Consider the following 17,177-nt stretch of genomic DNA (forward strand, 5'->3'; position numbering starts at 1 on the left):
CATAATCCACTTAAAAGCCCAGATATCCCACAACCAGTCCTGTGATAAAAAGGAAGACAATCTAATTCTACTGGGGCTGCAGTTACCACCCCAGAAAGCAGTTCCGATTTGGCACCAAAGGCACCGGGTCTAGAGAAGTAAACCTCATGCTAGTATTCATGGGCTGCCTTTCTTCAGAACCTATGTATTGGCTGTTCCAGGTAAGCATGCCACCCAACTTGAAATGCTAATGGTACTGATTAATAGAAGGGTAAGTAACTCTTGATATTCAGGAAAAAGTCATTGTGACATGGTTGTTTCCATATAATGCAGAAAAGGCTCTTGCAAGAAAGGGTGTGGTGAATTGTGTGTCTGTAAAACCTGATTGACTACTCACATGAAGAGTCTCAAATGCCTAGCAAATCTGCTGGTGGAAAAAGCCAACAGAGTTGATGTTATTTTTCTCATCATTGCAGACAACAACCTGAGTTCAGAGCTGCTTAGTTCAAACAATTTCATCCATGGAAATTTGATGATGAAAGCACAAGGTCCATTATTGTCTATTACATTTGTTTCTTCTTTCTTAAAATTAACTTAACAATCTGTTTCATGAATCAATGATGAGATACACACACACAAACACATGCATGTGCGCAGAGCTTCACAAGGTAACACACAGGAAGTGGTTTGATGGCAGCAAGAGCAGTACAAGTACTATATATTCTTACTACTTTTACTATTAAAGTATTTGGCATCTGCAGGTTAATAAATATGGTATAGCAGTTAATTCTCAAGCAGTGATCATTAAAATGAGTCTGTGCATTGCTGGGCAATGCAATCCACTTTCAATAGACAGACTGTTAGAAATCCAGCTTAGATGCTGCCACCCAACTGAGCTATGCTCAGAGCAAAACAAGAGGTGGGACAGTGCTGACTTTGTCACTTTTATATTTTCCTGACAGTAAAGTTGGCGGTAGGCTGCTCTAATTTTCATGCCCCCACCCCTCCCTGCTTGCAGCCCTATGGGACAAGGGATCAATAGGACATGTCATGCTGTGGCTTTTCCCTGGCTCTGCCCCTAGGCTAGAAATCAAGATATAAGGGTCATTTAAGTTCCATTCCAGTGGCTCAATGCCTCCTCGGGATTGTCCTGGTTAAGGTGAATCCTCCATTAACCAAGTTAACTAGTCTTAACCTGCCACCTCTTCAGTGTTACAAAGCAGTTGGATTATCCTGGTGTATCAGGATCACAGTATTTTTTTTATTACTGCCATAATTAATAACACATTTATCATTTGTTTGAAAGAGAGAATAACAGATTAAGGCAGATTTCATTCTTTAAGGGCAGTTTACTATAGCCTGTATTTTTACAAACCAAACATAAAAAGAATTTGCTTGATTAGGTTGGATTTTTTATTTATTTATTTTATTTTCCTCCATTCTTCACTGGTATAAAAAGACTGCACACTGTACAGTGCAATGGAGAATCAGATCCAATGTGTATTGAAGAATGATAAATTCACAGTGCACCAGTTCCTCCAAACAGTTCACAATGTTGTCACTTGCCCCTTTCTCTTCAATTTGCACATCAAAGGATTGCTACTTTGATAATGGATAAGGAAGAAGGAAACAGTGAGGTTCTTTACTTCTCACAACTGAAGATGGGAGGTACCACCTTTTTGTTTTTCCAATCTGTGCGGCTGCTGGGTGCCAGTCTGCCTTGTAGCATAATGTAGGGAAGTCCAAGGGCTTCCCTGCATTATGCCAAATTTAATATCTGCCTTCACTCCCCTGACAGGATATTATGCCAATTAGATTTTGCCAGAGTTCTATGCACCTTCATGCCCATATCACCACCATCCCTGTATCCTTTACTCTTAGGGAAACCGTGTAGGTGACATTGAGCTCTACAACCACCTCTATAGAGTTTTCCCCACTATGACAGTCTCTGGATGCCTAGCTAAGAGACTTTTAAGGTGCCTTGGGCTCCTTTGTGCTTTATCAGAGGCTAATCTGGCCCCCAAAAGATTTCAAATAATCTTTTTCACAAAGACCCATAAGAAGGTACTGCAGTTATTATAGTAGGATGTAAACTACAAATCAGGAAATGATAAAACAAAGCCTAACATCAGAGTTTAAAGTTAGCCCTACTCTACCATTCAAAAGAACCATGATAGTCAGAAGGAAATTTAAAAAATGTCAAGCTCTTGGACTGTGTATATTAAAAGTTTATCTATCTCGAACAAGACACTGCCATTTCTTAAAACTAACAGTATCTGCTTCATGCTGCATTTACTGTGGTTGTGAGTGATAACAACTGCAAGGGAGGTAGAAGAGATCACAAAAATGCTGTAATAATTAAAAGTATGGAGATTAGCTCTGCTGTCCTGACCAAATTCCAAAGCGTACCTAAATTTCACCCACAATTTCCATTGAATATAGTTATGTTCTTCGCCCACAGGCCAAAATTATGTAAACATGGTATAAACATTTCATCATTAAACAGCTGCTGCATTTCAGTTTCCTCCCCAAATACAGCTGCACGTCACTGGAAGAGAATAATTCCCATTTCCTTTTCCTTTATCCTTCCCATTCACTTCCCTATCAGATTTTCCAGGTATAATAAAAGACTAGAGGTTAGGATCTAATAGCCAAGCTACACTGATTGCTCTCCACATCTCAGCCTTTTCTAGATGCATCTCTGAGTATCTGAAGCATCTTCCTCTGTGTCAGCAGGAAGAGCAGGACTGAGGAATTGATGCAGATGTAAAGGACATTCAATTTCATCCCATCTTCTTCTATGTTCACCCCCATGCTTCTGTTATCCTGAATTAGATAGTTTCAGGAAACTGTCAGCTCCTTCCATTTACAATGCACCAGATTGCTCCAGAGACTGTGACTAACAACACTGAGCTACTTGATTAGGATAAAAATCAATAAACAGTATTGACTTTGTTATGGGGAACAAAGAAAAAAACAGAACAGTTTCATTCTTACACTTGGTTGCTCGAAGTAAGGGGGAACATCTCAGTTCTATTTCTACCATGTTCCGAGATTGAAAAATGACCCAAGAGCAAGTGACTTGGTAGAATACAAAGTCATGTTCATGTAACAATACTTCCCTGCATCTGCTTGATTAAACTAAATGTTCTGAAGTAGAGGGAGGAAAAAGCAGTTAGAAAGTGGATGACTATTCAGCTAACTCTCGTGTTAATATGCAATTGTCAACGTGGACAGTGATTAACTTAGGGGATGTGCACCTTGCTTGATGTAGCATGTTGGCCCCGTGCTAAGGGTAAACTGACATTCCTTTCTTGTATGTATATCTCTGATCTATAACTTACATATCAATTAAAACACAAGGCCTTTCTGAAAGAAATACCACTAGCTACAGGTAATCTTACTTTGATGTTTAAAAGTAATTTTAATAATAGAGAAGACCTATCATTTTCCATACCACACACATCATCAAAGTCTAGATCTATAAAGTGCATCATATCTAATATAGAATGTAGGCCAAAATCTAAGTGGTTTCGACACTGAGCAAATTCTGCCATTGTTTGAGTGCACAGTAGAACTGATTTTAATGGGAGATTTGCACATCACTAAGGACAGAGTTTAACCCTTTTGTTTATAAAACATATTGTTTACCATTCTAGTATATGCATCATGCATATAATGGACAAAAATCTGCCATCAGCAACATCATAATCTACCTACAGTTGTGTAGGTGTCTATGGTGTTTTTAAAAGATGTCAGAACATCAGGTTCCTGCCTGAGGTTGTTTAGATTCTAAAATAAGATGTGAACATGAGCGGGCCTAGACTGAGAGCAGGACTGAATTAAGTTGTGCACATTATGAGGAGGTGACGTGGGCCCTTCTCAAGTCATATGACAACAGCAAAATCTCAGCTCTTGTTTTTGCAGTTATGCTTTTTGTCCTTTTGGTTGTACAGGGCAGCTTGCAAACATGAACCACATGTAGCTGATGTGGCACTGTCTATCTGGGTCTGAAGACAGCCTGACAGAATAGCTCTGAAAGCTACGACATGACCCATGCGTGGATTGTTAGTACTGCTGACTTGCAGGTTCCCAGAGATTGTGTCTAGAAAATAGCTTTCACAGCAGCTGTGTATATGTGGCAGGAACCAAATATACCTTCTTCCAGACAGCACACAGCCTACTTGAAGCAATGTCTTGAAGAGAGGTCTAGTCTGCCCAAAGAGCAGGTGGCTCATGTGGGTCACTGCTGAAACTGCCAGCTCAGTGGGTAACAGCAACACAGGAGGTAGGGACTATGGGGGGCCCCATTTGAGGTGCACCTAGACCCCCATTTTGCATTGATTCAGCCCTGGAAGACAGCTACCGTTGCTCTGCAGAAATTCAGTCCACTTAAATGAGAGCTAACCAACTCGGTTGGGGAAACCAACAGATGATCTTTGATCTGGCCCATGTCCCTTCTGTTCTGGGGCCATGATTTCATGACTGAGGTTAAAGTCAGGCTAGATTTGCACCTTATAGACTAGCAAAGTATGTATCTCACAAGTCTTTGTGGGCTGAAGCTCACTTCATCAGATGCTATGAAAGGATGTGCACAAAGCAGTGTATAAGGAGGGAGAAATTTAAATACAAAAGGCAGAAAGGAGGTGGAGGGAGGGTGGGGGGCAATGCTAGGAGAGGCAAACAACAACCAAATCCATATAAACAAAGGAGTCACAAAAGCTAATCCAGGTAATGAGATAAGAATCCACTATCCCTGTTTAAACCATACTTAGGACAATCCAGTCTGTGGATGATTTCTTGTTCTACAATTTCCTGTTCAAATTGGTTTTTTAAAGTTATCTGCCTGAGAACAGCCACTCTCATGTCAGCAAGGGACTGCTCAGGAAGGTTAAAGTGTTCTGCCACAGGCCTGCATGTCTTTCTGCAGCTGATGTCAGATTGGTGCTCATTCATTCTTTCATGTAGACTTACCTAAAGTTAAAAGGCTAAGGATACCATTGGATTCTTTCCCACTTTGATATGGTTATATGGATGTTACTGAAAGCAGAATTTAGCCTGTTATATTTACTAGCTGCTCAAAAGTAATCCAATTTGATTTGAGGGCATTAAGCTAAATTCATTTTGCACTATGGCTAAATAAGATGGCATCCTGTCAGCAACTGGATGAAAGGCTCCCATGACTTTGTGTTAACTAACTGTGTTCTGTTTAGCAATCCAACATGTTGGAAATACTGCATTTTCCTTTCTCCTCTCTTTTCCTTCTCAGCTGTTCCTTCATCTTGGCTCCAACTTAGGACCCTACCTGTCCTAGAATGTGCTCCTCCTTGAACTCAGTGACATGCAGCCAATTTGTTTGGCTATAAAGATGTGTCTCCATTTCTCTGAACGGTATGCACAGGAACAGGATTTCATCATTGAGCAGTTCCATAACCAGCGGCCCACATAATGTGCTATACTACTTCCCTTCAGCTACACTTAATGGACCAAATTTCACACCAGCTAACAGAAGTGAATACAGTTCTCTTTGACTTCAAGTTTCATCCATTCACACCATGCTGGTGTAAGCAATATCAGTGTAAGTCATGGCTAGGATTAAATCACAATGCTGCTAGCTGCATAAAAAAGACCCTTTCTTGCAGTCTCTAGCACTGTTTTTGCAGCCCCAGCAAAAAAAAGTGAAGGGAATAGGGAATGATGACCTGCTACTAGTGGAGTCCATAGATCACTCCCTTTGGGATTCTGTTTAATTATAACTACCTGAGAAACTCAGGCTCATAACAATATCCCTACAGAGCAATTTTTTTGTGTTTTGGAATAAGTCTAATTGCATCTAATAGCAAACATGTAAGAAAAAAAAAACCTCCAAAGAAATACCTTCATGATGCAAAGAATTTATGATATGAAACACCAATATTTTGTTCCAATTTTCAAAATATAGGTGCCCATATTAAGCATACAATACAAAATACATAACTCTCAGAGTGCTCAGCACCCACAGAGCTCACTGAAGTCCATGGGAGCTGCAGGTGTGTAGCAACCTAAAAACCTGGGCCACAAGCATGTAAATGCCTAAAGGTGGGTTTAGAGGCCAAGTGTTGGTAACTCAAATTTGAAAACCTGCCTTATGTGTTTAAGGCCAGGAATAAATCGGACAGGAAAAATATAACTATAGTACTAATTGCTTGGGGCAGTTTTAGGATCTCATGGCAGGGGGAGAGGGGAAAGTAACACAACATAAATTGGACATTGGCTCAGTTATGAGGCCAGAAGTCCTCCAGAAAGCAACACTGATGGGCACCTTGAAAATACTGAGGAAGGGGATAATATTCTAAACTCACTGATGCTTGGGTCTAAATTCAGTCTACATTAATTATTGTGTCCCGTTGATGGGTACAACAACCACCAGTGATAGCTTCCTACTATCCAGGATACATTTTCTTTTCATTTGATCCTGTCATACAAGAAATACACTCAAGTCATACAACTGGAACTTGGAAAATGTAGGGTCAGTTCTCAGTTTTGCCACAGACTTGTGTGCCCTTTAACAAATCACTTAATCTCTCTGTAATTTGCAAACAGGGCATATCCACTATTTCCCTACTTCACAAAGGCTCATTGCTTAGACACTAGAGTGACAGAGGTCATAGCTATCTTAGGATTTTTAGACTGCTACTCATTATCAAACAGAAAGAATTCTGAGTCCTAATACAATCACAGAATTATGATATAATTGGGAGTATGGAGACATGGTGAGATAATTCACGTGACTGGAGTACAGTCATGGAAAGGTATAGATTATTCAGGAAAGATAGGCAGGGGAAAAAAGGAGGTGTCACTCTATATATAAAGGTGATGTACACACATTCAGAGGTGCAGTATGAAGTGGAAGGCAGGCCTGTTGAAAGCCTGTGGGTAAAATTCAGAGGGGAGAGCAGCAGGAAAGATGTCGTGGTAGGCATCTGCTACATGGTTTCAAATTCAGAGGAGGAGGCAGACAAGGTATCCTTTAAATAAGTGACAGAAGCTTCCAAATCACAGGATTTGGTTCTCACTGGGGACTTTAATAATTGAGACATCTGTTGGGAGGGAAACACAGCTCTGCACAAGCAAGTTCCTGAAGTATGTTGGGGATAACTTTCTGATTCAGAGGGTCAAGAGGCTAACAAGGGGGAAAGCTCTTGACTTATTGCTGAAAAACAGGGAGGAACTGATTGAGAATGTGAAGGTGGAAGGTAATTTGGGTAATAGTGATCACAAAACAATAAAAATTCAAGATCCTAAAGGGAGGAAGAAGGGAGAGCACCAGAATAAGGACACTGGACTTTAGAAAATCAGACTTTAACAAACTCAGGGACCTGGCAGGCAGGATCCCTTTGGAGGCAAGTCCAGGAGACCTGGCTCTACTTTAAGGAGGCTCTCTTAAGGGTGCAGTAGCAAGCTATTCCAATGAGACGGAAGAAAAGAACCAGCCTGGCTAGACAGCGATCTCTTCAAGGACTTGAAACTCAAAAAAAAATTCCTATAAAAAGTGGAAACTGAGTCATAGTACTGGGGAAGAGTAGGAAGACCAAAGCACAATTCGAGATGCAGTTAGCAAGGGACATTAAGTCAGCTCACAGAGATAGTTAGGTCCAAGGATGTGGTCATCATGGGTGACCTAAACTTTCCAGACATCTGCTGGGAGGAGCAGACAGCCAGGTCTGACCGCTTACACAGTTTCTTAACGGACATACAGGACCTCCATCTAACCCAGGAGGTACACAGCCCCACCAGGGGAGATGCCTTGTTGGATTTGGTCCTGGCCACGGGCGACAACCTGGTACGGGGTCTGCGGGTGCTTGACCACCTGGGCGATAGCGATCATCGTCTGCTGGAATTCACCATCCAGCGCAAGGTGGCAAAAGCCTCCAGCAAGGCAGCAGCCCTCGACTTCAGGAGGGCGGACTTTAACGAGGTGAGAAAACTAGTGGGAGAAGCACTGAGGTCCCAGAGCAGGAGGGAGTTGAGTGTCCTGGAGGAGTGGTCGTTCCTTAAGGAGACAATCCTCCAAGCTCAAAGGAAAGTAATCCCTACATGAGTCAAAGGGGGCAAGAGGGCGCAAAGGCCCCCATGGCTCACCAAAAGCATCCGGGAATGTCTTCAAACAAAATAAGAGGCATATACCTGTTGGAAGGGAGGGGCCATCACAAGAGAGGGCTATACCTCGGTAGTAGGAATGTAGGGGGGGTGGTCAGGAAGGCCAAGGTGGAAATGGAGCTGGGACTAGCGACCCAGATCAAGGACAACAAGAAGTCCTTTTTCAAATACGTAGGGGGGCAAAAGAAGGTGCCAGGTAACGTGGGGCCTCTGCAGGACATGCTAGGAAATCTGGTCATCTCACCTGACGGTAAAGCTGACATATTCAACAATTTCTTTGCCTCTGTATTTCTGAGGAGGGACCCAGATATCTCCCCCACTGGCACCCCCGAGGGCCCTGTGGGTGGCACACCCAGGCCTAGGGTTAACGAGGACCTTGTCAGCGAACTTCTGGAGGGACTAGATGTATTTAAATCCACAGGTCCTGATGATCTCCACCCCAGAGTGCTGAAGGAACTAGCAGGGGTCATTGCGGGACCTCTGGCACAGCTCTACGAGCACTCATGGCACTCGGGCGATGTGCCGGAGGACTGGAAAAGGGCCAATGTGGTCTCCATCTTCAAAAAAGGGAGGAAGGAGGACCCAGGAAACTATAGGCCTGTGAGTCTTACCTCAGTCCTGGGGAAGCTTTTTGAAAGAATTATCCTAGCACATGTCCAAGAAGGGCCAGCAGGGGAGGTTATGCTCAGGGGCAACCAGCATGGGTTCGTTAGGGGCAAGTCTTGTCAAACCAACCTCATGGCCTTCTACGACCAGGTCACCAAGTCCTTGGATGCAGGTGTCGCAGTGGATATAGTCTTTCTGGACTTCAGGAAGGCCTTCGACATCGTCTCTCACCCCATTCTCAGTAAGAAACTAAGAGACAGTGGTGTTGATGCCTACACAGTCAGATGGGTCACTAACTGGCTGGTGGGCCGCACCCAGAGGGTGGTGGTGGATGGGTCTTATTTGACCTGGAGGGATGTGGGCAGTGAGGTTCCCCAGGACTCGGTCCTTGGGCCCGCACTATTCAACATCTTCATCAGTGACTGGGGCGAGGGGGTAGAAAGCACCCTGTTCAAATTCGCAGATGACACTAAGATGTGGGGGGAAGTGGGTACACTAAAAGGAAGGAACAGGCTGCAAGCGGATCTAGACAGGTTACAGGGGTGGGCCGATGAGAACAGGATGGGGTTCAACACTGCAGGGCAATGAACCTGGGGAGGAAGAACCAGCAGCACACCTACAGGCGGGGGAACTGCCTTCTCGCCAGTGTCGAGACAGAAAAGGATCTTGGAGTCATCATTGATGCCACAATGAACATGGGCCGACAAAGTGGGGACATGGTCAGGAAGGCCAACCATACCTTGTCATGCATCCACAGATGCATCTCAAGCAGGTCCAAGGAGGTGATCCTCCCCCGCTATTGGACACCGGTCTAGCCTCAGCTGGAATACTGCGTCCAGTTCTGGGCGCCACACTTCAGGAGGGATGTGGACAGCAAAAGTACTGTAAGGTGGATACATAACTTGTTGGATCATCAGATTCCATGAGTAGTCCTCAATGTCTCAATGTCTAGCTGAGAGGAGGTATCAAGTGGGATTCCCCAAGGGTCTGTCCTGAGTCTGATACCATTCAACATCTTAATTATTTGGATGATAGGATTGATTGCATGCTTAACAAATTTGCAGATAACACCAAGTGTGGTGGAATTGTGGATACTCTGGAGGGCAGAGCTAAGATCCAGAATGACTTGGACAAACTGGAGAAATTGTCTGCAATCTATGAAATGAGAATCAACAAGGACAAGTGCAAAGTCCTGCACTTGGGACAGAATATCTGCATGCATAAATACAGACTAGGGAATGAGTGACTAGTTTGAGAAGGACCTGGGGATTATGGTGGACTATAAACTGAATAGGAGCCAAAGGCATGCTCTTGTTGAGAAAAAAATCCAACAGCATATTAGGTTGTATTAACAGGAAGATCACTTCCAAATTAAGGGAAGAGATTTTTCTACTATATTCAGCACTGCTAAGGCCTCAGCTGAAAGACTGTGCCCAATTCTGGACCCAACACTTCAAGGATGATGTGGAGAGTTTGGAAAGTCCAGTGCAGGACAATAAAAAAAGATCAAATGCCTGGGAGACAAGACTTAAGAGGAAATGCTGAAAGAACTAGAGTTATTAAGCCTGGAGAAGAGAAGACCGAGGAGGAATTTGCTAACAGTCTTCAACTACCTGAAGTGTGATTATAGAGAGGATGGGGCTGGGTTTTTCCTCTATGGCTGTGGTGTCAGGATTAGAAGGAATGGCCTTGAGCTACAGCAGGGAAAATTTAGGCTAGAGACTAGGAGGAATTTTTTGCTTGTGAGGGTTATGATGCACTGGAAAAGACTACCTAGATAAGCTGTAGAATATCCATCCTTGGAAACTTTCAAAAGCAGATTGGACAGACACTTGGATGGGAAGGTTTAGTGAGGGATGATCCTGCCTTAAATTGGGGGCTGGACTAGAGGACCTTGTGAGGTCCCCTCCAGCCCTACTTTTCTATGATCCTAGCATATAAATTGCCTTCCACAGAAATCAGTAGTGATAACAGTCTTTTGGTAGACTTCATGGAAACTCTGGCACTACTTTTGAGGAAGGTTTTTAGATTTTTGTTTTTTTTCTTAACTATTTTATTAGTTCTGACTTTCTTGTTGGTTGGCAGGATTTAAGGGAAGAAAGGGAGAGTCAGTGTTGTGAGTTGAATTTTTATAGCGGAAAGGTATTTTTGAAGAGGTAGTTTTTTAACTCCTGTGTCAGGTCAAGCTACTCTGAACGTGGTTGCACAACTCTATGATAAAACCATAGCCCCAGTAGCACTCTTAGTATCACTAGCAATGGTGGGCCTGTTCTGATGTTGGGGAATTTCCTCAGCAACAGAACCTAATTTTTAGTCAGTTCATAGGCTTGTCCTCACTTGCATGCAGATTCTCCCCTGCTCAGCAGCACTTTTGTCAGAGATGCATTTGATGCAAACGCACAGGCATGTGTGCAGGTCTCAATGCCAAACTTGCAGAAAAGTCAAACCCCAATTATTTTTATATCCTGCCTTACTGCTTTCCAAATTCTCTGTGCAATTTTTTAAACAAAGACCACTGTGATTTGTCTGCCAAATAGGCCAATGGATTTGGTTCACCATATCTTAACAAAGGAAAAAAACCCCTCCAAAACCAAAAACTCTGCTCCTCTGGGAGCAGATTGAATGCTTTCTTTCTCCTGCTACTTCCCTTCTGATCACCTTTTCTTATTAAAACTATCTTAATATTCCCGCTTTCCCTCTTTCTCTCTTCTTTCAGCAGACTCCCCCAAACACATACCCAAACACAAAAGCTTGTGTTCAGTTTGCATGGAGACAGAGAGAGATCCACTTCTGTGTAATATTTTTAATAAGAATTGTCCTTTGAAGAGCTTGTTGTAACATGAACTTTATGATTTTTGCAGAGGCAAACAATTTTCCATTTGGCATGCAGAACTTACTCTGCTGGGACTACAGGCATTAATGAGTCACATCTGTTTAATACCCATAAAGTGCCCCACCCCAAGGAGTGTCTTGGATTCTCTGTTTTTCCTCCTCCCTGTCTCTCTCATAGGCCTTAATTGTCTTTCACTTCTGTGCTTTGAGAAATCCCTCTTGAATTCATGAGTACTATAATTAGATATTCAGTCTGGCCAGTAGAATGGAGGTGGCTTCATAATTGTTACTGCTGTTATAATAAGATTACCTGATTACACTCTAGTACTGTGTTTCAAAGCAAGTTCAAAGCACCAGCTGCAAAAGAGGGAGTGATATCTCCCATTCTCAAGGAAAGCCAGCTTCAGTCAGGGTGCCAACAGATTTATGGCATGAGCTTTGCTTTAACTAGGTTCTGGGTGTGTCTTTTCATATTGATAAACAGCAGGGCAGTCCCTAGGCTCTGCAGTTTAAACATTATGTGTAGGCTCTTTTCTATGAAGCATTCAGAATAGTTCAGAATCTGAGATTTCTGAAGCCCAATATAACTAACTAACTAACTAACTAACTAACTAACTAACTAACTAACTAACTAACAAAATGAAAAAGATAAAAGCTACTGCCTTCTTCCAGTACCAACCCCCCCCCCCCCCCCCCCAAATCATCGTTGTAAATCCTTCAAATAGAGTAACTGAATCTCAAGAACATTGTTTATACACTGGCATGTAACAAAGGTACCTGGAGAATATTCAAAATACCTGGAAAACCCTCTACAAAAGAGATGATTATACCTTATAGGATTGAGTGCTAAAATGCCCCGCATGAAACCCTGGCCCCATTTAGTGCGTCCACACATGCTATTAATGGGCAGCAATAAACTGCAGAGCTTATTGCACTGCAGTTTATTGTTTCTGGGAAGTTCCTGGATGCACAGTTTACATATGTGCCCTGAGCACAGCACACTGAGACAGAGCACAGCAGCCCCAGCTGCCAGCCAGGGGATCAGCCTGTCAGCCAGAGGATGCTCTGACTAGGTTCAATGTGCTAGCCAGCAGGCAGCCCCCGCACTGAAGCACTCGTGCTGCAGCCAGCTGCCTCAGTGTCTACACATGCACCCATACATATAAAAAAAACTCTGCAGCAGGATAGGACCTATAAATACAAATGCTGTCAAGTTTATTAGTTTCACTGGCCCTAATAGAAGCACACATGTAGATGCTGAGACATTTACTGCCCAGTTAATTAGACAGACGCACAGTAAAAGTCTCATGTAGATGCGCGCACTGTGGTCAAAACTGCCATTGCCTTCAGTGGAACCAACATTTCACTCCATACAGTTTTGTTTAGAAGACAGATTTTCTGTTTCATCTAAGTCTTCTTGACAGTTCTGCAAGGAGGGAGACATTTGAATATGTCTTCTATCAATCTGTACTATACCTATTTAAAGCAGTGTCTCCACCAGTGTATAAGTGTGCCTCAGAGGTCTCTATAGTCTAGTCCAGATACAGATGGAACAGTTGACTCGAAGTCGTAACAGTTCAGGGGATGAACATAAAAGTTTGAAATAATACAGATGCTGGCCATATAAGTAGACAGATGCATATGTTGGGAAAGGTCTAGAAATATTTCCCAGGCTAGTACTGAAAAAGAAAGGGCTGTGAAAAGGTAGCTTGTACAGCTCACAGGAACGGTGAAGAGTGATACCTTAAACCATGATGATTTCAGTCTAAAGATTGTTTTCTATTTTGCATAGATTCAAGGAGAAAATTATATTAATATCACTCAAATATTTCTACTTCTTGTGTATTAACATTCCCTACACAGAAGGCTAAACTCTGCCCTTTGGAAGTTTCATGCAACATTCAAGATTTTCAAGGAGAGTGACGCTCTCAACACAAAGCATTTTGACTCCAAATTAATTACTGTGTTTAGAATGTAATTTTGGGTGTAGCTGGGGTGCCGTGAGAGACATGGCTTTGAGTAACTACCGTACTTCCTGAGAAGGCAAATTGGAATTGAATTCATATTTTGGTAGCAGAGTACAGGTACTCCTCATTTAACGTTGTCCCGGTTAACGTTATTTTGTTATTACATTGCTGATCTATTAGAGAACATACTCATTTAAAGTCGCGCAATGTTTGGTTATAGTGTTGTTTGACTGCCGCCTGCTAGTAGGTAACCACTGTGACGTATTTGGATTTGCTTAACATGGTTTCACTTGAAGTGGTGTAGGTTATTTCACTTAAAGTCTGTTTCACTTAGAGTTGCATTTTTCAAGAAGTGAACTATGACATTAAGCGAGGTGTAGCTGTATGTATTTCAACCTTGTATTCCCAGCATTGGGGTTGATTTGACCAAAACATCCCAAAGGCCTGTTGCTGTTACTTATATTACAACAGCACCTCAAGCTGCTTCAAGATCAGGGGCCCACTACACTACATCAACACAGTAAAAGACAGATCTTGAGCCAAAAAGATTACATTCTATAGAGACAGACAGACAGACATAAGGATATGACATAAGGATATGCCCATTTTACAGATGGACATCTGTGGCAACAACAGATTCAGTGAGTCATCCAAGATCACACAGGAAGCTTGCAGCAGGTCCAGGACCTGAGCCTAGATCTCCCAAATCAGATTCTTGGGCAGGTACATGTGATTTGGATAGACTTTAGCCCTCAATAAAGCAACAGTGACACTGGACATCAGTAGAAAGGAAAACATCTGTCCCCATACTGTCCTGTACACATGGTGCATGGTTATTTTTAGTAGCTACTTTGCCACAGTGGCGTGCTATAACAGGGGAGTGTGCTGCTACAGTAAAGTAACAGTGCTATAACATGTCGCTACAGCTACATCACATCATATGTAGATGCGCCCTAAGAGTATGAGCCAACCACTTCACAGCTTTAAAAGGGATGGAGCACGCATTAATTATGCAGATGTAACTGCTGTATGTGCCCGCTCCTATGTTGCAATAAGTGTTATCTTCACCATGTTTCACACAAGAGTAAGCTGCCCTAGCTGAAAGTAATCATTACTTAGTACTTCAGGGTCCCCATTTACTAGGTAGAAACCAACCATGATTTGAGAGCAATTTCTGTGACCAGGTTTCACAGCAGTTCCCACCATACTGGTAGCAAGAGAGATGTGGCACAGGTCTACCCAAAAAGACCATATGTCCATTTGCCAGAGCCCACTGAAAACCAGCTCTGCTTCTCTTCTTGCCTCCCATGGGCCACGGCAGGGATTTGACAGGGCAGGAACAACTAAGGATCCTGCATCTAATTGCAAATATCAAGGGTGTGGCCTGATATCCCACAGTTGGGGCTTGGCCAGGACTCCTCTGACCTCTGTTAATAGTGTGGCTGGAGCTTTATTAGCCACAAGGGTCCAGGACTGTTCATCCAAAGGGTTCATTTCCATTCCCAAAAATGGCCAAATACCAATTTACACCAGCTAAAGAAAAACACACAACTTGCTTTCTCAAAGGTCAGCACATCTCTGTAGATCAGAATTACAGAAGTATTTTAAACTCCTCTGCCTGTCAGACTGAGCTAGTTTCTAAATCCTCCATCCTGTATTCAGTGTACAAAGAAGTAGCTAATCCAGGCACTGAAGCAGAGTATCCTTCATAAGGGTAGCACTTCCTAGTTAAAGGCCAAGGCACAGAGCATCATCTTGCCCAAGACAGTTATATATACTATTAAATAGTTCTAGAGAGCATCCCAAACTTACCAGGATAAAAAAAAAAAAAAATCATGTTTCAGTCAATTAAATATGTATTAAACAACCATTTGTAGACATAAATTATACAATATAGATACAACCTTTTCCAATTTATTTATTTATTTTTCCTTACTTGTTAGAATAACTCTTTGTTTTAGTCACCATTTCTCTCATTTGCACTACATGCATCAGGCAGGCTGTTATCATGTTTGAAGAATTGAATGGTTTGGTTAATTGGTGTTTGGATAATCAACTATTGTAGTTTCAAAAGGAAAAGGTCAGTGTCAAAGTGTTATTTTGGATCATGGGCCATAAAATAAATAAATCAGGAACTGAAACTGAAACTACCCCAATCTCAATGAGAAGTGCAGGACTGGTCAGTAATTCTGGGTAACTGGCAGCAAAACTGTGTATCCCAATCCACAACAATACTAACATGCTACCTTCTTGCAGCAGAAGGGAGGGGGGGGGGAATCACAGCACAAAGACATAACACACATCTCTGATGCCAAGGAATACTGAATTTGTTCTTTGTATACGTTCAAGCATTGCACAAAGAACAAGTTCTTGACTCTGCACAGGTAAAAAAGAATGCATGCAAGCAGACAGGTATTTGGAGTGGAGGCCATGGGTTTCCTTATACGCTCTTGCACTAGTGGTTCTTAAAAATGTTAAACGAATAACTGCGTCCATAAAATGTGTCTTTTCAGCTTGCAATTAATAAAGGATCTGCTGGATGATCAGATCATGGCTGACTGCAAGACAATGTTACAAACTTTCCCATGTACTTGGTCTTCTCAGAAAAGAAAAGGTAAGGTGGGGACATGGACGCAAGCCAGAGATCTTCCTGGTGCTCCCATTGCAGGATGTTCCCTCTGCATCCCTTAAAGACACAACATTGCTTTGTATCTGATACTTCAGCTATAGTAGGTGTACCAGTCTCCTATTGATTTTTATATGAGGTGTGACCAATTCATTGACTGTGCCCAGACGTTCTCAGGCAGCTCTGAGAGCTGGGAACTGGCTCTTTTTTATGCTGGCATAAAGATCAAAGTGGCAGACATATCTTCCTGCAACAAGCACAGCATGAAGAAATAGAGTCCATCTTTTGCAATCCTTCAAGCTCAGCCCAGCTTGACAGTGCCTTGGAGGGGCTAGCCTCCAGACATTGGCTAGCATCAGCTTAAATTCTTATGCTCACCTTGCTTCTACAACTGATGGATCTTTACATATTGACACTCGACCATCCAGTTATTTAGTGTCGCTCTGCCTGCAGTGCATTCTGGGAGACATTCAAGCTACCTATAGGCATAGAGAATATATATTTTTAAAGTCTGTGGAATACGCATTTAATAGTGAGATGGGTTTGTTGAGACCCAAAGAAGTGTTGTCAACTTAGTGAAGGATTAGAGGCTTAGGTCAGGAGCTATATTTTTGCTTCAAAGTCCAGATCCATCAATTTACTTACTTCATATAGGAGGATCCACATTATGGTCTCTCTTTAGACTACATGACTTGAAGGAACTTAAATATAGGAATGCCCACTTCCCTTCTGAAGTAGTTTGGATTGGATGCAAATAATGCCTGTTTATAACATCTGTGCTCAACTTCTACACTCAGAAACAACCTTTTCTTCTTCCCAATTGTGTATAATTTGTAGACAAGGAGTATGTTTACTGTTATTGATTGCCTTAAAAGTCGGGGGATTCCCCTCATTAGCAGTTCAACACTTACACAGTCAGCCTAAGACAGAGCTGGCATTCATTCATTCATTAAAACAAAAGAGTATTTAGAACATTCAAAGTAAAGAGTTTTAAACTTAATTCAACATAAAGGAATACAAGTAGATAT

At 42.3% G+C, this 17,177-nt stretch overlaps 1 protein-coding gene across 2 annotated transcripts in view; it reads left to right on the forward strand.

Moving 5' to 3' along the window:
* LOC109284041 (uncharacterized) overlaps positions 1 to 17,177 on the forward strand; it is a 50,263-nt gene that overhangs the window by 8,930 nt on the left and 24,156 nt on the right. For both annotated transcript variants that reach the window (XM_019491096.2, XM_059724450.1), the window contains exon 2: positions 16,037 to 16,137. In XM_019491096.2, coding sequence (XP_019346641.1) covers positions 16,037 to 16,137 — 101 coding nt within the window. The remainder of the gene's footprint in view (positions 1 to 16,036; positions 16,138 to 17,177) is intronic.

Source organism: Alligator mississippiensis, chromosome 3, assembly GCF_030867095.1.
Source record: "Alligator mississippiensis isolate rAllMis1 chromosome 3, rAllMis1, whole genome shotgun sequence".
Lineage (NCBI taxonomy): Eukaryota > Metazoa > Chordata > Crocodylia > Alligatoridae > Alligator > Alligator mississippiensis.